We start from the raw sequence: 21,276 nt of genomic DNA, 5'->3' as shown, positions 1-21,276 counted from the left end.
CTGTGGATAATTTACAATCTTTACAAATCCAATGAACCTACAAACCTGTAAAGGGCCTGTCCCACGGGCATGCGACTCCATGCGGCAAGCGCGACCTAAGCGACTCCAAGCGGCAAGCGCGACCTAATCAGAAGCGGGGGCCGCACGGAGGTTGAGTGAGTGACATGAAGTGCGAGCGAAGTCCGCGGGAAGTTCGCGCGTGACGTATGGCGCCGAGGCGGCTGTGGGCCGGCATGCCGTTTCCCCGCGGAATTTTTGAACACGGTCAGTTTTTCAGAGCCCTGCGCGATGTCAGGACCAGCTCCGCACAACTCCATACAGCTCCGGCGATCGAGTGGGACCGGCTCCGCGAGGCCGTACAGCTAAAGCGACCACGTTAGGTAACGCTTGCCGCATGGAGTCGCTTAGGTCGCGCTTGCCGCATGTAGTCGCACGCTCGTGGGACAGGCCCTTATGTCTTTGGAACGTGGGAGGAACTGGAGTACACGGGGAAAACCCATGCAGTCACAAGGTGAACATACAAACTCTGTACAGACAGCATCTTCAGACAGGATGGAACCTGGGTCTCTGGTGCTGTAACTCTAATACTGTGCAACCCTGTCACCCAAATGCACAAGATTGTTACAATCGATAATGCATTAGATTCAACTTGCTCATCAGAAAGAATGTGAAGCCTCCTGCAAGTATTAAGTGATTCCAATGGTTTTGTCTTCGTTATCTCTGGTGATTATCCATCCCTTACCCTTTTGTGTGACGTTTGCTCAAAGATGGATTTTGTCAGTTTGACAACTTGCCTTTTATCATTGTTTCATTTGAGGCAAGGGTCTGTTTTATTTATTTCTCCCAGCTCTTGATGTGTTGCTCTTCACATGACTGCCTCATTCTCCCATTTTCTGGCTGAATAAAAACCTTGTCAGACATTTTAATGTTGTGAAAATGTCTTTCCGTTAAAGAAGCTGCATTAATTTAATGCTGTGAAGAACAACTGTGGCCTGCAGTAGAATGAATGAAGGCAATGAAATAGAGATGGATTTATCCCTTCCTGGCACTTTGCAGATTTGATATTCACCACTCCTACAGCAAACAGCGAAAGCACAATATTCTCAACTCCTCACTCGCCTTATAATGCCCTGTGACTTCTTGGAAGTTCCTCATTATATGATCTTGATAGAGGGCAATGTATCCTGAATGCAACACACATGTCTGTTACAAGGCAGCTAACAATGCTAATTGTGTCATCAACATGAAGAAAACAGTGGGTGTGTCCTGTTAATATATTGTTCCTCAATAATGCACTTTACATTTGGAATCAGCATATAATTTTATAGTATATATTCATATGATATTTAACTTTTCATGTAACTTTCAGATTAGGATATTCTTTTTTCCAGCCTATGTGGATTTTCCTTTCAGGTCTTATGTTAAATATCCTTCATTTTAAATATTGTACAAAGTATAAGTTGGGCTCAATTTAGTGACAGCAAAGAATCTGACCTTTGGGATGATTTATGAAGAAAAGGGCAAGGATACCCGGTAATTGCCAAAGAGCCCAAGTTCTAAATCTGGGTTTTCAAGGGTTTATTTTAGACATCCAGAAACTTTGGGCCATGTAAATATAACGTGAAATAAACACATAAACCAGGTTATGGTTCATGGATGCATAATAATCCAATTGTGAGCTCGCTTCTTTAGACCTGACACAGAATCTCACAACCAACCGTGGTGGATTACATGCTTAGAGCATTGATGCTATTAATACTTTTTTTTTCCAGTGGCTACAGCAGATCGAAGGCACGGAGGCTGCCCTTCATCAGAAGATGATAGACTTGGAGATAGAGATGGTAACTAACATTTATTTTCATTCTGACTGAACGAACAATGAAATTGTTATCTATCTTTCCCTATCGCTAAGATGTTAAAAATCTAATGAGAGTGTAAAGGTTTGTTTTTCCTTCAAACAGATAACAACACAATAATTAGTAATAAAGCATTAACATCTTTATTTCACCCAGGCGTGTGTGGCAGTAAACTCTTACAGTATGTAAAATACAGACTACAGTCACTCTATCCCCACACCAAGAGGTAATGTTCAATCAGATATATTTATACCCCAATAATCAACAATTCAGCAATTCTTTATTTTACAGAGCATTGTACAGCCTCTTGCCTGTTAGGATTGACAGGTTCTTCTGATAGAGGAAAGGTTAGCCCAAATATGGTTATGCTGAAGAAGCTATTTCTTTGCATATTCAAGCATTCGTTTTTTTTACCTTGTTGACGCACATTACAATCTTGTAGAGTAAAGGGTAAGAGCAATGTGTCTGAACCTTCTCTTGATTGTTTATATCATAGAAAAAACATTCATGTATTTGTGCTGTTATCTCGATAGTTTTATGGAAGAAGGGCATAAACAGTGTTTATTGTCATATGTCCCAGATAGAACAATGAAATTCTCACTTGCATCAGCACAACAGAATATGTAAGCATATTATGTAATATGTAACATAAACAATATAATAAACGAGAAAGAAAAAAATGTTCAGTTTGTATGTGTGATATATATATATATATATATATATATATATATATATATACTCACAATATACACACACACACACACGCACACACACACACATTATTGTGTATATGTGTGTGTGTCTATGTGTATATATAAATATATATATATACACATAAATGCGTATACACTTACTCTCTGAATAGAAGGAATAGTTTCGGGTCAAGACCCTTCTTCAGACTTCAGACCTGATGCCTGTCCCGCTGAGTTACTCCAGCACTTTGTGTCTATCTTCAGTGTAAACCAGCATCTGCAGTCCCTTCCTACACACAGAAAATGGGGAACTGAAGAGTCAGATTGCGAAGCATTAAATTTTTCACACAATTGATTAGTGGATGATTGGAATTTTACTGAACATATAAAACATAGGATGAGGAATTGTTTTACTACAGGCACATAATAGAGTTGTGGATCAGACTTTCCTTAAGTTTTTAGCTGCATAAAGTTCAATATATTTATGTATAAGGTTTGCAAAACAGATGTACCAAATTCGTCTCTGCAACACAGCTCTGACATGGCATTATTTTCTGGCCTGTTACAAGCTCTTCCAGCTATTTAGCAGGGATGGCCTCCACAGCCATTACATAAGAGAAGTACAGTGATCTAAACAACATTCACCCAGGCTATCACTATTGAATGAGTTGGACAGGGCAGGGAGAGTGTTCTCACAAGGACGTGGACAGACTGGTGAACTACATTGCCCAATGGAGGCATCCTCCATGTGCAAGGAGGCCATGGCTGTCGGCTACCAAGGTCTCTGGAGGTACTTTGAGGAACCTATGTGAGTGGAATGTCTACTTCTGTTCCTGAGTGCTGAGGAAGAAGTGGATGAAGTGTGCAACCCACCTAAAGCATTTGTGGGCACCAACCACTGGGCCGGCACGATGGCAGAGTTGCTGCCCTACAGCACTTGCAGCGCCAGAGACCTGGGTTCGATCCCAACCATGGGTGCTGTCTAAATGGCGTTTGTACGTTCTCCCCTTAACCACGTGGGTTTCTCCGAGATCTTCAGTTTCCTCCCACACTCCAAAGATGTACACGTTTGTAGGTTAATTGGCTTGGTATAATTGTAAATTGTGCCTAGTGTGTGCTGGATAGTGTTAGTGTGTGGGGATCGCTGGTCGGTTTCAAAGGGCCTGTTTCTGCACTGTATCTCTAAACTAAACCACAGGATACGGCACAAATCTATAACAGCAGTGGCCTGGAGTACTCCTGAGGTCAGGAAGCTGAGGGTAACTATGACCCTGATTTGCATGTGAAAAGAATAAACTTGTAAGGAGGTCACCGCTCTCACTGAATGGGGGAAAAATGCAGTTTGGGTGTTGGTTCTTTAAATATAATGGGTTCAGAGAAAACAGTTGGAGTAAAAGATGTCTGGAAATTTCTCAGAGGTTGAAAATCTCATTACTGATGAAATTTGTGTGTTGGGCTGTTGCTGACATCAGCAGATTACTCTAGAAAAAACAAACATACTGGCAAAGGAAAACCTTGCTAAATCTCACAGGACAAGTTTCCCAACGGTTGTTTACTATAATTTAGAGATATTGCACAGATACAGGCCCTTGGGCCCACTGAGTCCATAACAACCAGCGATCCCCGTAAACTAACACTATCCTGCATCCTACATACTCCCTCCCCCCCCCCAATGCTGAAGATGGACATGCCTGTTGGTGTAACGCCTGTTGGAACCATCTCACTGCTGCATCCATCTATGAATGAGTATGACTTTGTTTGCATGGAATGATCCCCTATCCCATTCCCAACCCTGTCAGTGAGAGGGGTGTCTGGATTAGGTTCAGGACACTCCTCCTTTCTCTGCTGCAACTCCATTTAGCTCATTTTGGAAAGTTCTGCACCCTATCCAACACTGCTACTGTTGGAGATGCGGTGACCATGTTTGATGATGGTGCCCAGTGAAGTAAACACTAGGTGGAGAAGGCATTGTCTTTATGTTTTGTTCATAGCTGTCGCCTGTTGGAATCTCTGAATTGTTCCACCTCGTCCAGTGGATTGATTTTAACTCCCATTATATTATTACAGTTATTTTTCCTCATAAGAAAAATGACTGCCAGACAAGTTTAATTGACCCAGTTGAGCAGGAATAGAAATGCTTTGTGGTTGATGTAGGATTTCCCAAATTAAATGAATTAAATATAGATTCTCTCCCTTGCAGGATATGTTTTGCAAACAAAAAGGCTACCTGGAGGAGGAGTTGGATTATAGGAAACAAGCCCTGGACCAAGCATACCTGGTAAGTAATTTCATGCTTCATTTGGTCAGGTTAATCATCCAATATTCAGCAGTAGAACAGTGCATCATAGGAACAGGCCTTCAGTCCACCATATTATTTTGTTCACAAAGACTTGGTTATTTTTTCTTCAAAGGTGACAAATATGTTCATAGTATTGCATTTGGAGGGCTTATATTGGTTCAGTATTCCACATATTATTCCTCTGCATATCATTCATTGTAAGGCATGTAGAAAATTATTTGCCTTAAAAAGTATTCACCGCACCACATACTGATTGCTCATTACGTACAGAGATATTATATAACTTACATTGCTGAGTTTAGTTTATTGTCACGTGCACAGCGAAAGACTTTTGTTGCGTGTCACTCAGTCAGCGGAAAGACAGTACATGGTTACAATCGAGTCATCCACAGTGTACAGATACATGATAAATGGAATAACAAGAATATCTGAGAGGAGATTAAGAAGAGGATAGTTGAAGTATGAAATGCTGCGGCAGGAGTATAGATTTAAAAGTGTGGAGCGATTGTAATGCATGATTGTCGATCCACTTCTGTGACCAGTACACAAACGGTCGCCTGGCTTGGGCGCCATCTTGGTAGATATATTCTTGGACTAATCAAAAAATGTAAGAGTAATAATCTTTCCTTTTGGATATTAAATGTTTAGGGGGATATGGGCCAAACACGGGCAGGTGGAATTGGCGTAGAAGGAGCATCTTGGTTGCAAATGGTTGGAAGTGTAATCATACACATAGAAGCATTATACTATGTGAAATGTTACACCAATTTAACATGAGCAGTCAGCTTATGTAAAAACCCAGTCTGTGGATATAAAGGGAATCATATTGGAAGAAACGTTTCTCGACTGTCCTTCTTCTGAGTCTTATCTCATATTGCAGCTTTTCATCTTACTGAGTGGGATTTCTTCCCACATTCTGAACTTTCTCATTGAAGTTTAAGTGAGATTCAATTGCTAATTAGTAAAGTGCCCTCTTCACAGAAGTTGATCACGCCATGACTTTGCGAAGCAGTGTAGCGTTTTGAAATGCCCTTCTTTGGCAAGTGACTGCAAGGAAAGATATGGCAGTGGTTTGTGCTACATCTGCAAGTTTCTCCAAATTACACCTGGAGAAACTTGGAGCAGAAAGTTTATTTGAGAAAGAGGGAAACAAGAGATTTGTTAATAAAGAATCCATTAAAAAAAACATTTAAACCCTGTCCTTCTCTCCAGAGATGCTGCCTGTCCCACTGAGTTACTCCAGCATTTTGTGTCTATCTTTGATTTAAACTGGCATCTGCAGTTCTTTCCTACACATCCATTTTAAAATGTTGTTCGAGGTTGAACCAAACTGTAGAGGTTTGGAGAAAGTCTGAAGAAGGGTTTCGTCCCGAAACGTTGCCTATTTCCTTCGCTCCATTGATGATGCTGCACCCGCTGAGTTTCTCCAGCATTTTTGTGTACCTCCTGTTTCCTCTACTGGTTCAGAAGATGGTTGATGAGGCTTACATAGCAACACATTTATTGCTTCAAATGATTATATTATTGCACTGTGGATGGCTTGATTGTATCCATGTTTAGTCTTTTCTCTGACTGGTTTAGCATGTAAACAAAGACTGGTCACTATACCTCGGTACATGTGACAAAAAGAAACTAAACTATTCTCAAGCTCTGTCACTTGATATTAGCAGTTATGTGGACATAAGAGGAGAGAGTTGTTGGCGTATAATTGAAGAGTTTAAGGGGAGAGTAACTGAGTACTATGAAGATTCATGTTCAGGTGATTGAAGTATATCTCCCCTATCCTTTCACATTAAAAATACATTTGATTGCTAGTATTTATAGATTTGTTATTTCATTCTCCCTCATTGTTACTGATGAAATACGTTACTTCTCTTTCCATGTAAAGCGGTTGCATTAATCACAGATCCTCGTCCAAATAAGCAAGTTGCCTTAGAAGAGCATGATTCATGCCAGCAGAACTAAACTAAATTAGATAGGCTTCAGACCATTATGACGGGGGGATAAAGCAACATTTTGATCCATCTGGGCCCCGTAATCTTCCTGCGGTGATTTTACGCAGTTGTTGGCCTCCCCACTACCCATCACTCGTACCCCTGCCAGCCATCCGCCCATTTGTCCAAGGTCAGATAATAGTTCCTCCTCCACCATCAGTGCCACCTTTATCAATGTGCTTCTTCATCATTCCAGATGCACAAATACAGTCTTCCTGATTCCAACATCAGTCCGTGCAATATAACTGTTTGCAGGATATTTTGGAAGTCGTTACAGCTGATGCATTATATTGATGGGAAATGTGTTGAATAAATCTTAAAATAAGAAAGTTGTGGAATGTTGATGTAGCCAAGCCTTGACTATCTCAACATCAAATCCATGTTTGTGTTGAATCATTAGACCACTAACCAGATGGCCATAGAGAGTGGGGAGTGTGGAGAGGAAGTTACAGTTGTGAAGGTTCCACAATTGGTCTCAATGTCCCTGGGCTAGACAAGGTCTAAGCTGTGGTTCTTCGATCTTGTTTCTGTCCAATGGCTCCCATTGAATAGCTCACTTTAATAATGGGGTTTGACAACTTCCATGGCTAAATAACCGAATGCATCTCCGTGCATTTATCATAAGGTCATATATGATAGCAGAATTAGGCAATTTGGCTCATCTATTCTGCCATTCAATCATGGCAGATCTATCTCTCCATCCTAACCCCATTTTCCTGCCTGCTTCCTCTGACACTTGTACTAATTAGGAATCTATCCATCTTTCCTTAAAAATACCTACTTACTTTGTCTCCACAACCTTCTATGGCAAAGAATTCCAGATTCACCACCCTCTAAATAAATGTCTCCTCATCTCCTTCCTAAAGGAATGCCCTTTAATTATGAGGCTATATCCTCTAGTCCTAAACGCTCCTACTAGTGGAAATATCCTCTCCACATCCACTCTATCAAACCCTTTCATTATTTGCTTAAACACCATTCATGTGATATAACCAGTGGGCGAAAGTACCAAAGATGGAAAATACCAGAAAACAACGGAGGCATGTTTGCTCTGAAATAATGTTGACTATTTTCAACATTCAGCCTCTTCTTTGTTTGTTTTTCCTTCCTTCACACATTTTACCTGTCCTTGCAGCATGTCCAAGAGCTGGAGGCAACACTATACAATGCACTGCAGCAGGATACCGTGATCAAACTGGGGGAATCACTGACTGAGAAGCAAAAGGATGACTTGCGAACTGCGGTGGAGAAGCTTCGACGTCAGATGCTGAGGAAGAGCAGGGAGTACGACTGCCAGATCCTGCAGGAGCGAATGGAACTGCTGCAGCAAGCACATCAGGTGAGGCGCAAAATAAGATGCGCCTTCTAAAATGATAATTTTGTTCTGTTTGCTTTGTTGCTACCTTCTCCCAGCTAACAATGATCTATTCTACATTTTCCTTGATCTCCATTCCCTTTGTCCTATTTTCACACCTTACACTTCCTTATCTATGTATCTCACTCCTCCCCTGAGATCAGTCTGAAGAAACGGCACCCATTCCTTCTCTCCAGAGATGTTACCTGTCCCGCTGAGTTACTCCAGCATTTTGTATCTACCTTCTAAAATTGTGCTTTTAAATCACAGATTGATTCTGAAGGTGGAGAGGAGGAGAATGAAGAGAGAAGGCTCATGAATGAGCTGCAAGGAAGAATGCGGCTCAGAGTTAGAATATATAACAGACCAGTACAGCCCAGCACCAGGCTCTTTGTGCCATAATGTTTGTGTCATGATACCACGTTAAACTAATCTCATCTGCCTGCACATAATCCATATCCCACCATTCCCAGCATAGTCATGTGCCTATCTAAAACCGTTAATCTGCTTCCACTATCACCCCAACAGCTGATTCCACTCTCTGTATAATAACATTTGCCCCACACATCTCCTTTAAATATCCCCTCTAGTCTTTGACATTTCCACCCTGTCAAGAAGATTCTGACTATCTACCCCATTCATGCCTTTCATAACTTTATATGCTTCTATCAGGTCCTCCCTCAACCCCCAAGCTCCAGAGAAAACAATTCAAGATTGGAGAATGAAATTTACTCCATTAGTTTTGCTTCAGATATTCCCATGAGTTTGACCATTTAGACAAGAAAAACATTGATCGACAATTACATTGTAATCTCAGATTTTTTTCAGTGCTTGACAACCACAGATGTACTACTGTGGTATAATCTAATTGATATTCTGAATGATTTATTCCAGATGTTTTTAACTGTCAGAAATAATGGAATATTCCATGGAATGTGAGACTCCAGGAATGTATTAACTAAGCAGATTTATTTCCTGCAGAATCTGATGTTTGATTCATACTTTTAAACTTGGTTCATTCATCTGAGGGAGATCATAGAAATGCATAATACTGGCTTAGTAAAGACTAAAGGAATTGAGTACAATCTGTACTGCGTTTGTACTGGGGTTAATGAAATATAATTAGGATGTTGAGGTTATTTTAATAGTATAACATGAACAAAAAATGGAATCTTATTGATATTCTGAATGAATGATCTCAGATTTTTTTGACTGTGCTGCATTTTCAGAAGTTTGATAAACAGGTAACATGTGGCATTTTCAGGTATCATGTCTATAAAGGAAAGCGATTCTCCAACAAACTGTAAAGTATTTTGCCATGACTACACAGTGATGATGAGACATAAATAGTAAACTCCCCAAATCACTGGAGTGCACCACATGTGATGCAGTCATCTGAGTAAATTGGCATATTGTTGCCAGCATTATGCTGTTCTGAGTACCACAGATAGGAAGATTGTAATTGTTGTTGGTGCTCGTAATTCAATTACGCTAGGGAGAGGATTCACAAACTGATGATTCTTTTCTCAAGAAGCCAATAAATAATTGGAATTTGTCAGCTGTGGAGTTGCTTGCTAGCTACTGTAATGTAGTTACTGAACTCACTAATTATCCACTGCTTCACCTCAGTGATTCTCTACCTCCTGAGTTTTAATTCAAACAATTAGGGGAAAGAATCATCTTAAAATGAGGCTCCTTCCCAGAGAAACGAATGGAGGTGTGATGGGTTGTACAGGAGACTAAAAAACAAGGCTCCTTGTAATGATATAACTATTGCTTACCTGGGCACACCTATCAGCACCCTACGCCTTTCATAGAAACATATAAACATAGAAATTAGGTGCAGGAGTAGGCCATTCGGCCCTTCGAGCCTGCACCGCCATTCAATATGATCATGGCTGATCATCCAACTCAGTATCCCGTACCTGCCTTCTCTCCATACCCCCTGATCCCCTTAGCCACAAGGACCACATCTAACTCCCTCTTAAATATAGCCAATGAACTGGCCTCGACTACCCTCTGCGGCAGAGAGTTCCAGAGATTCACCACTCTCTGTGTGAAAAAAGTTCTTCTCATCTCGGTTTTAAAGGATTTCCCCCTTATCCTTAAGCTGTGACCCCTTGTCCTGGACTTACCCAACATCGGGAGCAATCTTCCTGCATCTAGCCTGTCCAACCCCTTAAGAATTTTGTAAGTTTCTATAAGATCCCCTCTCAATCTCCTAAATTCTAGAGAGTATAAACCAAGTCTATCCAGTCTTTCTTCATAAGACAGTCCTGACATCCCAGGAATCAGTCTGGTGAACCTTCTCTGCACTCCCTCTATGGCAATAATGTCCTTCCTCAGATTTGGAGACCAAAACTGTACGCAATACTCCAGGTGTGGTCTCACCAAGACCCTGTACAACTGCAGTAGAACCTCCCTGCCCCTATACTCAAATCATTTTGCTATGAATGCTCCTATACTCAAATCATTTTGCTATGAAACTCAAATCCTTTTGCTATGAACCTCTTTCTACCAACTTTCTCCCCTCCATGCTATCAGTATCAAGAAGACTCCAAATCCAAAACATCGTCTGCTCATTTCCCTCCACAAACGCTGCCTGACCCACTGAGTTCCTCCAGCAGTTAGTTTTTTTAGTTTTTTTACTTGTTGCTTTGCACCCGAGAGAGGGAATAAGATTTCCAAATCTCGGTCACAGACAGCTTGTAACAAATTTAAGTAAAACAGCAACTTGTGGTGCCGAATTTCTTCTGTTTTGTTCCTGAGGTGCACCTTAGTTCAGCGCAGAGGAAAAGGGGTTAGGGGAACTTTCATTCCTCGGCTCCAGACTGTTCACACTCTGCATGAGAATGCAATGGGTCTGTGATGGGTTGGTATGTGTTTGGAAGTTAAGGATACATGGGTGGAGCAGAAAATTTAATTCTATTGCAGGCACACGCCGGTAAATGGTCAAAGCGAGGAAAAGTGATGCCTAGTTTTCTTGGGTTAACAGGAAAGAGGGTTTACTAGTCTTCATCCAATTTGTGCAGATCAAATGGCTCAACAGGACAAGGTTCTTTTGATCTGAGCCATCTAGTTTAGTATAGTTTAGTTTAGTTTGGTTTAAAGATACAGCACGGAAACAGGCCCTTCGGCCCACTGAGTCCGCGCCGACCAACCAACTGCAGACTACACACTAACACTATCCTACACACACCAGGGACAATTTACAATTATACCAAGCCAATTGACCTTCTAACCTGTGCATTTTTGGGGTGTGGGAGGGAACCGAAGATCCAGGAGAAAATCCACGCAGATCACAGGGAGAACGTATAAATTCATACAGACATCACCCATAGTCAGGATCGAACCCCAGGCTCTGGCGCCATAAGGCAGCAACTCTACCGATACGTCTCCATGCTGCCCTAGTGATGGGATGTTTGGGAATTTTGCCCTGCATTGGTTCATGGTGGAGTAACCTTCCCCCACTTACTTGACAAAACCCTTCTAACGTCGATTGATGTATTTAGGGGGCTTAATTAATGCAGTGTACAGTGTAATTGATTTATTGTAAAGACACGTTTGGGTCTACCAGGCTGGTTTAATCCGGGCTAGGCATCAGATGAATAGGAATAAAAAACATCTGCTCTTCACAGGGTGGATGAGAAGGTGCTCTTTAAGGGTCAGGCAGGGAAACTAATGGTTTCCCTAGGGACTGCTGAATTTAGTAATTAGAATACCATCAGCATTATCGATATATTAACTTCTTAAAAGTGTGGAAATGGTGCAATTGCTCATAATTCTATCTACTTCAGTCACATCCTCTCTTAGGTTCTTTTGCCTCAGGGAAAACAGACCTAATCTCTCTGGTATCTCCTCATACCTAACATACTCCATGCCAGGCAATATCCTGGGGAGTCTCCTCTGCATCCTCTCGAGTGCTATCATATAATGTGGTGATCTGATCTGCCTCCTGCTGAGGACTGGCCTATGTTTTATAAAATTGGAGAATAATCCCCGTAATATCCTGACTCAGGAAAACTGCATCACATTTGCCACCTTAACTGCATTATCCATCCATACTACCACCTTCAAGATTCCTTGGACTTGTTCTCGGAGGTTCCCATCTTAATAATGTTGGAGGTGCTTTAATTATATATAGGGAATGCAGAACTTTTACTGCTAATTTTAAAATATATGGGTTAGAAATGCATCTTTGGTTTTGCAATACACAAATGCTTTAAAATTAACTGCCCATTGTGTTGCTTTTTGAAATGTGGTTTTGCTGAATTGTTGACAAATGGAGGTGACTGAAACCGTGCTGAATATCTACTCAGCATTGAAATCAAGGAAAGGGACAGCGATGGGTTCATTTATGTGCGTGACTCAAAACCAGAGCTTGATGCATATGACAGCCAGCGATTTAATGCATAACTTGTCTTTCAGAGAATACGAGACCTGGAAGACAAGACTGATGGTCAGAATCGGCAGATCAAAGATCTGGAAGAGAAGGTGAGTTTATCAGTCTCGCAGAAGCCCATGCTCTTACATCAGTGGGCTCACCATATAAATGTGCTGCCTCATGTGGCATTTTGATTGTGCAGAGGAGAGAATGTTTCAGGAAGTACAGGTAGAAATCATATAAGTGAATATTTTAGCCACCATTAAGAGGAATGTTCCTGGGGCTTACCACAGAATGCACTTCCAATGCTTGATAATGTTTGTTCAAGAAGCTTAATATCTGGATCATCACTCTGTGTAATACAATGACAAGGAACACAGCTTCACTTGCAAGTTAAACTAAACCAAAAAGGAATGGCTTTGTACTAGTGTGGAAATAAGTGTTTAACTATAGTATTCTTAATTGGTTTGTTCTGATGTTCCTCAAACCCTTAACTAACCGTAAATAAGATACTATGTAGAGTTTGTCAGTGAGAATAACTCCATAATGTTGTAAGCTGTGTTTTAACATGGTTCCATACATGCTGCTTATCACATAACTCTACTTGTTCTAAACATTTTGCTCTTCTTCTGTCCTTCCATTTTCTTTTCCATCTGCAGTTTTTGTTTTTATTTTTGTTTTTCTCCCTTGCCTTTATCCTTTGGCCTTGATGTCAATGGGACTTCCTAAAGAAGGTAAGTGAATCTATATAAAGTCTGCTTCTTGATATTGGACTGACAGATGATTGTAAAAATTAACTAGATCTTTCATTATGACATTTTTAATGCCATGATGATCATTCTTTCGAACATTTCTTTCTCCGTGTCGGAAGTCAAGAAGACAACGTTGCTTGACGTGCTTTTAATTGTCAGAAGGGCATAGGGACCATTCTTTGTATGGCTAAGTTCTCAGAGGTAACACACCTCTGGAAATACAAAGAAAATGAGGAGCCACATCCCACTGGAACAATATAGCACCAACATACATTGTTACGGAGGACTGCCAGAAATTTAAAGTGTCATTAAAATGTTGATTGTGAACATACAGGAAAACAAATCAAAAAAATGGTAGCCCTGCATTAATTAACTCTTTTTTTTTAAAAGTGCCTAAAAAGTGATTTGGAACAAAGTCAAGCTTTCACTTTGCGACACAAATTGGTCAGAAATAAAGGAATATTCCATGGAATATAAGAAGCCAGCAATTTATCAACTAAACAGATCTTATTTTCAGAAGAATCTGAAGTTTGATTGATATTTTTTAAACTTTGTTCATTTACCTAAGGTAGATCATAGACATTTTATAATACTTCCTTAGCAAAGGACTAAAGGAATGGAGCAGAATCTGTATTGAGTCTGTATTGGGTTAATGAAATATAATTCGGATGTTGAGCTTATTTTAATAGTATAATATGAAAAATAAATCGGGAATCTAATTGATATTCTAAATGAATTATCTCAGAATTTTGTTTTCAGAAGATTGATAAACAGATAGCATGTAGAATTTTCAGGTATCATGTCTGTAAAGGAAAGCAATTTTCCAACAGACTGTGAAATATTTTGCCATTACTACATACGTGGGTAGTCCAACTAAAAGTAAACAATAATAATAATAATACTAATTCAAAACTTTTTAAAACATTTTTATACCAATTTCTCTAAAAGTAATAAGGTCTAGCAAACCATAAGGCTCAGAATAGAATTGCTCTTTGTATTGTTTAATTGAACTCAGGAGGGGGAAAGGAAGGGTGCGGTAAGGGGGAAATGAGAAGATAAAAGTCTGGGGTGCAATGACTAAAGTAGCTAATTATTATTAATGGTACCCGGACGTGGCGCCGATGGACGAAAAGCCGAAGCAAAGAAGTGGAAGCCAAATAACTGAATGGCGCCACATCCGCACATGATTATTAATCATGGAACAATTAACAGAAATGGTTGATCTTTTGGGAGAGAAGTGACGGTCAAACCAAAGGCAGCAGCAAGACTCAAGTTAACATTTTCAGTCTGGTACTCCTGATCCCCTTTGACTTACACTTGGTGATCACTGATCACTGAAAATCCTTCAAAGTCTCACTTGATTAGCAGAAATTCCTGTGGAAATGTTACCTTTGTTCATTTTTTTGGACGGGAAGATTCTGGCGGCTTTTACACCTGTATTCATATCGATTGTCCAGAACATCACCGTGGTGATGGGATTGTTGCATGGGGACCCGGTGAATTCTATCACTCATGTTCACCATAAGCAGTGTTAATTGAAGTGCAGTCTGTTTTTCTGCCAATTTGGAAAGGCACTATCTCCTAATATCCTCCACTCTCAATCATCCTTCCTTTGTTCATTAGTGTGAACAAAATATTGCAAATCTTCTTGGAAATCTGTGCCTTTATCTGTTTCTATTCCATTATGAAGAGCCTAGATGCATTTTTAAAGTATGTCCTAACCAAATTGTTTGGCTGTGTAGACTGCACTGATAAATATTAGCTGCTTGCCATTTGTGTTCTGTCCTAAATGTTGAAACCAGCATGTTAGTTTCAGGTTTGAAATCTCGACCACTCTCTGAAAATAACCAAACTCAAAGCAACTCCATTTGGTTAATATTCCAGAAACAATGGCCTGAATTCAGATTATTAGGATTCAGAGTAGCGTTGTCTATCAATAAATATTCTTCTTCTTATCGAGTCCACACACAAGATTAGTTGTTCACCCAGAGCCGAACATACTTCTTGGCATCTGCACAATGGTGTCTGTCACTTCTTATGCTTCTTGTGCGCGGCGGTGGAAAGATTGGTGGAAACAGGGCCGCGACGTGAACGCTCTTTCCTTGACCCCATCCATAAATATCACCACTTATCTATTTCACTTTAAGTAGACGGCTATTACAGTTCACAACTAGTAATCAGCTTACCTCTCCAGTAGAGTAGCAAGCTACCTGATCCACAAAACCACTTCCTGCTGGGAATTACTTTTGGCTCTATTCCTTTTATCTATTTATAAAATATAAATTCATATTAAGAGTGTTTTATTTTTCTGCTGGTGGTTGATACATTTTGAAGCTTCTCAACACTGACTGATACTTTGCATTAGAGACAGTCATAAAGTGATACAGTGTAGAAACAGGCCCGTCGGCTCAACCTGCCCACACTGGCCAACATGTCCCAGCTACACTAGTCCCACCTGCCTGCGTTTGGTCCATATCCCTCCAAACTTGTCCTATCCATGTACTGTACCTGTCTAACTGTTTCTTAAATGTTGCGATAGTCCCAGACTTAACTACCTCCTCTGGCAGCTTGTTCCATACACCAACTAATTGTTAGTAGCCTGGCGTGAAAAGGAGAAGGATTAGAACAATATTCAAAAGTTAAATGAATGAATGAATGAAATCTTCAAATTGGCAAACATACAGTGCGCACTTTGTGTTAGAGAGACCTTGTGATTTATCATCAGACCCTCGACAGATCCCCATCTGGTTTCATGATAATTTCAGGGGCGACATGCAGATAGGTAGTTATTCCCAATTTGACTTGTGGTAATGATCACTGAATCTTGCACGATGGTTTCTCTGACTCATTGCTGCTATGTTGACTAGTATATTCTACTTTTTCAATGTTGTGTAGTGTTGGGATTCAAGGTCTTTACCCGCTGTAAGCAAAATAGAATCTAAGATATAAATTAACGTACTGTAGATTTGACGCTTACTATTTCAGGCATTTTCCTGATCATAGTGAAATAGCAGACCCAGTGCCACATTAGAACACCTGATTCTGTCCCAACTTATAAGTGAAAGGTGCAATTAAAAATCTGCAGAGTAGGAATGTAGGGACAGAAGCACATAGGGACAAGCATGTCGATGAGAGTTTAATGTTGACTTTCTGTCTAATGTGCATTTTGCAGGGTACTGGACGGTTAAAATGCTTCCAAGTCAGTAAAGAGTTCATGTTGAATTACCCTGTATCTGGGACGAATGGAAGTGAAGGAAAGCAGCAAAGATTATGCCTGAGGCTGTCTGCCGTTTATGCCAGCATCATTACTCGAGATTTATTTTGCTTGACTCTCCATGTTGAAGGAAATTGCAAGTTACAACGTCTGTTGCATTTAACAGCAACTGCATTGCAAATGAAGAGTATTTTGAAGCAAAATAAAACCACATTGATGGCAATGATACATAAAAAGAAGTGTCTTAGACATGGAACCAAAGTGAAGAAAATCAATTTATCTCTGCCGTGCAGGGTAGCATCAAAATATCAGAACACTACAGCATTCAGGACTGAAGGATGAAGACGTCACAAAGGGAAGGACTTACAATTACAAATTTGTAATTACATTTCTCAGAGAGCAATTGACTCGCGGTGTAGAGAGGAACTGAAACTACACAGGGTCAAAAGACATCACACAGATTTACAGGGATTTATTCATTTCTTCAGCAATGGTATCACTGATGAGGGCATTTCTTGACCAAGGAAGACAAGATAGGTTATTGGAAAGAAAGGAAGGAAGACTGGATGGCACTTGGGGACTAAAGATCTGATGTGACCTCCTCGGGGAGGTTAGTCGTTCGTCGAGAGAAGCATACCTGGACCCAGTTGAGCAGCTGAGGCAACGTTTATGTGAACTGTCGTGTGAGTTTACGAAGATTCAAGATCTGTCCATCTAGGTCCTGCCCTCACAGCTGCGAATATATTAACTCATTCCTAACTGCTTGCACCCAGGCTTTGAAAGAAGCTGCATCTTACAGCGAATCTGACCACTAGTGGTAAAATCAAGCAGGTGCCTTTCATTATCTCACTGTGGATTTAATGTGAAATTGACTTCCCTTTCCAAAAAATCTAGATTGTACATGATCCAATTAGCAGTATTATCAACTTTCTCTATTTTCATGATGAATGGAAAGGTAAATTAAATTTAAAGTGAAGGTACAGTTGAATCTGGTTTCTGCCTGTCCCGCTGAGTTACTCCAGCATTTTCAGTCTATCTTCTGGTAACTAGTAAACAGATCACAATTGATGCACTGTAGTTTGTTCTGCTTTGAGCTTCCAGGTCTCAATCCATTTAATTTATGTGGGTCTTGGTAATGCTTTTCCCATGGACCTATGATTTACCACAACTTTATTTAATATTTGTTTTAATATGGTTTGGATAGATTCAATTTCAGGAAGTGAAGTTTCTGTGTAGGCTCCACCCATTAATATCTTGTCATAAGGGACCAATTGAATAATTATTCAATTACTCACCAATTGAATAATTTGATGAGAAGATGTAAGGGAAACAAATAGCATGAAGATTAAGTGATGTGATCCAAATAACAGACAACTGAACAGAAAGAAGTGGAAACATGGTCAAAGTTAAACTTAAGAAACAATAAGAGTGAATCTTAAAATGAAATGATTTGGTCACATAATGTAAAAGAGAACTTTTACGAATATTTGGAGGAGATGACCTGCAGGTAGATTGCATGCTGTATGGTGTCCTGGATCCTACTTAATAAATAGACCAAGACATTTGTGTTGGTTACACGCACTAAAACATGACATCAACAGAACTGAATGTGGCAAAAGTGAGCCCAATCATCAGTTGTCACCTATCCATGTTCTCCAGACGAGGAAGGGTCCTGCTCATCTACTCATGTTCTCCAGAGATGCTACCTGAACCATTGAGTTACTCCAGCACCTTGTGTTGTTTTTGTAATTGATTTTCCTTGTTGTATTGGTTTAGTGTTGGCAACCACGAGTGCTCTCCTCTCCCTTTTCTAGATGCACTATTTTGTTGCATTGTACAATCTGGGATAGGTTCCTTTCTCTATTCTGATTTTCTTGCTTTTTTAAAATATTTTAATCTCTTTCCAGCTTTCCTCCACATGAATCAGTATTTTTTTTTAATCATTCCAAGCGCTGATAATTATTTTAGTTAATGGTGGTATTTAAAAGTATTGTATGGACATTAGGGAGAATAACATGGATTTAGGGTTGATATAGACTGGCTGTACCCGTTGACATGGTCAGACCCACACAGAAACTGGGCAGGAAACAGCTAATCGCAATATTGTGGAGATCTATCCTTTGTTCTTATTACCCTATGTAAGTCATTTGTGCTTGTAGAGGATTCCACTTGAGGCTGGGAGAGCTAATGAAGAGAACAGCCATGTCAAATACACATGGACAGTGCTGAGGATCTTCTTTTGAAAGATTGTCCACTTCAGTCCAAAAACAGCCTGAATAACTCAATGTAATTCCACGATTGCCCAATTTACTGGCTGAAGAATGCTCTTTGCAGCAATACTAGGCATCGCAACACTGCAACACAAATAACACAAGGTGCTGGAGTAACTCAACGGGTCAGGTAGCATCTGTTGCAGTGTGAATGGCCTAGTATTAGAGAGTGAGGTGTGGCTCTTAGGATGCACTCAAAGGCCACCACAACTTTGTCTCAGTTAGCTATCTCGATATAGAATCATAGATAGCTGCAATGCAGACTAGGCCATTCAGTCCAATGTGTCTATGCTAGTTGATAAACAGCTAACTAGCTCAAGCCCACCTTCCAGCAGCTTGATCCATAGCCCTACAGGTGGAGTGCACATCCAGGCACACTTTAAATGTGCTTGCCTCTCCCCTCTTTCAATCATTGTTCCAATTCCCTACATACCAGATTAAAAAAATGTATTTCAGGGGGCAGAGATAGTGCAATTGATACCAAGCATTCAAAAGAATGATCACATTGACATGTGCAACAGCCAAATAGATTGAGCCTTGCTGCCTCCATATACCTTGCTCCTTTGTTTTCAGACATGCTCTGCTCCTCCTCTCCCTACATCAGGTAACTCAACTGCCACATCTGGAGTATGTTTTGTCACACTAACCCATATTTCTTACATTGGTGTTCAACTGGCACTGAAGATTACCATCTGCCCAGCACTGCTCCAGAGTCTTCTGGACTTATCATTTTGTCTTCCGTGTGATGCAAGCATTCGTGGAAGCATAAAAAAAAGCTGTGTATTTTTAATTTTCTTTAAAATTGTTATTTAGTAGGTATACAAATATTGAAAATGCAAATAAAAATCTGTTTGACTACAGAGCCAGGAGATGAAATCTCCAAGAACAATGAGTTACTACTGACTTTGGTGGAAAGGAGAAAAACAAAACAAGGAAGGTTTTTTATCCTTCTACTTTCTTAATGAACCATTAAATCTCTGGCTCAGAATCTTATCAGGTGAGTCTAGTCTTTGAATCTGTGGCTCACCTTCCCCCACACTGACAGGCACTTCCAGTTACGAATGAGTTAATATATCCAGCAGGACCCAGGCAAATGATGAAAATATTATTTTGCAAAACTTAATTAAGCAATTAAAATGATGGTTTGCAGAAACTCTGCCACAGATCCTATGTACAATATCTCAGGGGGTCTGTGAGCAGCTGTAATAAAATGTATTAATGTGTAGATGAATATTAATACCATGTTATGTTTATGAACGGTTATTTTTTTAATTTATTATTGACACTATTTAAACAAGTATTTAGTTGGAGTTTGTATAAAGAAATAAAAAAACATGTTTTTTCCTATAATTTTGTATTAATTTGCCTCCTCTCTTCCCTCTCTGAACCTTGCGAGTATCCTTCATGTTTTTCAACAGTTCTTTGTAAATCTTCCTGGTACTTTAGAAACCAGGGTGTGACTACTTAATACCGACACTTTTGAATTCAGATTGATTAATAAAGTCACTCAGTAAGCTGATTGCCGAGGGAAGATATAGAGGAGAGATGGGCCTGGAGCTGAGATAAGCAATTCGATTTGGAGACAGACACGGGGAACTACAAACAGCTTCTGCAACCGTGGAAGGAGACCTATGCATCCGAAGCAGTAGCATTGCAAACCTTGACTGCTCCATAATTCTCTCAGACAATAGGTAATCTGATTATACCCTCCACTCAGCGTTATCACCTACCCTGAGAAATATTAACAGCTCTCTCTCCTATAGCTTTTAAGGAAGAGAGTTCCAAAGATGAATATTCCAGGAATTCCACTAATGACTCTTTGTATTGGAAAAGCAGAACATCCATCATGCCCTTCACAACCGACTATCCTTATTTAATGTGGAGGTTCACCAATGTATGCGTGTCAGAGGTTCTGGGGAGAAGGCAGGAGAATGGGGTTAGGAGGTAGAGATAGATCGGTACCCAGACGTGGTGCTGACAGACAAGAAGCCAAAGCAAGAAGTCTTTGCTCCCCCCCCCCCCCCCCCCCCCCCCCCTCCCCCAAATCATCCAAATGAAAGTGAGGTTATTCAAAATCGATGACAAGTCCCGGCAACGTCATGTCCGTTATTGGACTTTTTCTGTTGAGCGGCAGTCGGTTTGTTGGCCTGTAGGCGACGCCGCCTGCTCACAAGAGTTGTTGAAAATGATAAAATAAGAGGTTATTAGTGGAATTTATTTAGTAATATTAAATTATGAATCAGGAATGAATATCCTAAAGTGGTTCTAGGGAATACAAACATATGTCTCCAAAGCATTAATTGAATGAAAAACAGATACATTCAGTCCCTTGATTGTTTGTGATATACACAGTATAGAAGTATGCAAGTGATTGTACCATGATTAATGAAAGGAAACAGAATTTGTTTTGGGTACTATGTCTTGTGTTTGGCATGTGTGACAGAGGATTAATTTTTACCCC

The 21,276-nt window shown here is 40.2% G+C and overlaps 1 protein-coding gene across 1 annotated transcript in view; it reads left to right on the top strand.

The window, feature by feature from the left end:
• jakmip2 (janus kinase and microtubule interacting protein 2) overlaps positions 1-20,708 on the top strand; it is a 224,883-nt gene extending 204,175 nt beyond the window's left edge. The window contains exons 17-21 of the mRNA XM_055643376.1: positions 1,773-1,841; positions 4,749-4,826; positions 7,977-8,180; positions 12,624-12,689; positions 16,504-20,708. Of these exons, the coding sequence (XP_055499351.1) occupies positions 1,773-1,841; positions 4,749-4,826; positions 7,977-8,180; positions 12,624-12,689; positions 16,504-16,887 (801 nt within the window). The 3' untranslated portion in view covers positions 16,888-20,708. The remainder of the gene's footprint in view (positions 1-1,772; positions 1,842-4,748; positions 4,827-7,976; positions 8,181-12,623; positions 12,690-16,503) is intronic.
• Positions 20,709-21,276: the final 568 nt, after the last annotated feature.

The sequence above is a fragment of the Leucoraja erinacea genome, chromosome 11, assembly GCF_028641065.1.
Source record: "Leucoraja erinacea ecotype New England chromosome 11, Leri_hhj_1, whole genome shotgun sequence".
Lineage (NCBI taxonomy): Eukaryota > Metazoa > Chordata > Chondrichthyes > Rajiformes > Rajidae > Leucoraja > Leucoraja erinaceus.
The sequence above is the reverse complement of the archived record's forward strand: the minus strand, read 5'-3'. Positions and strand labels throughout refer to the sequence as shown.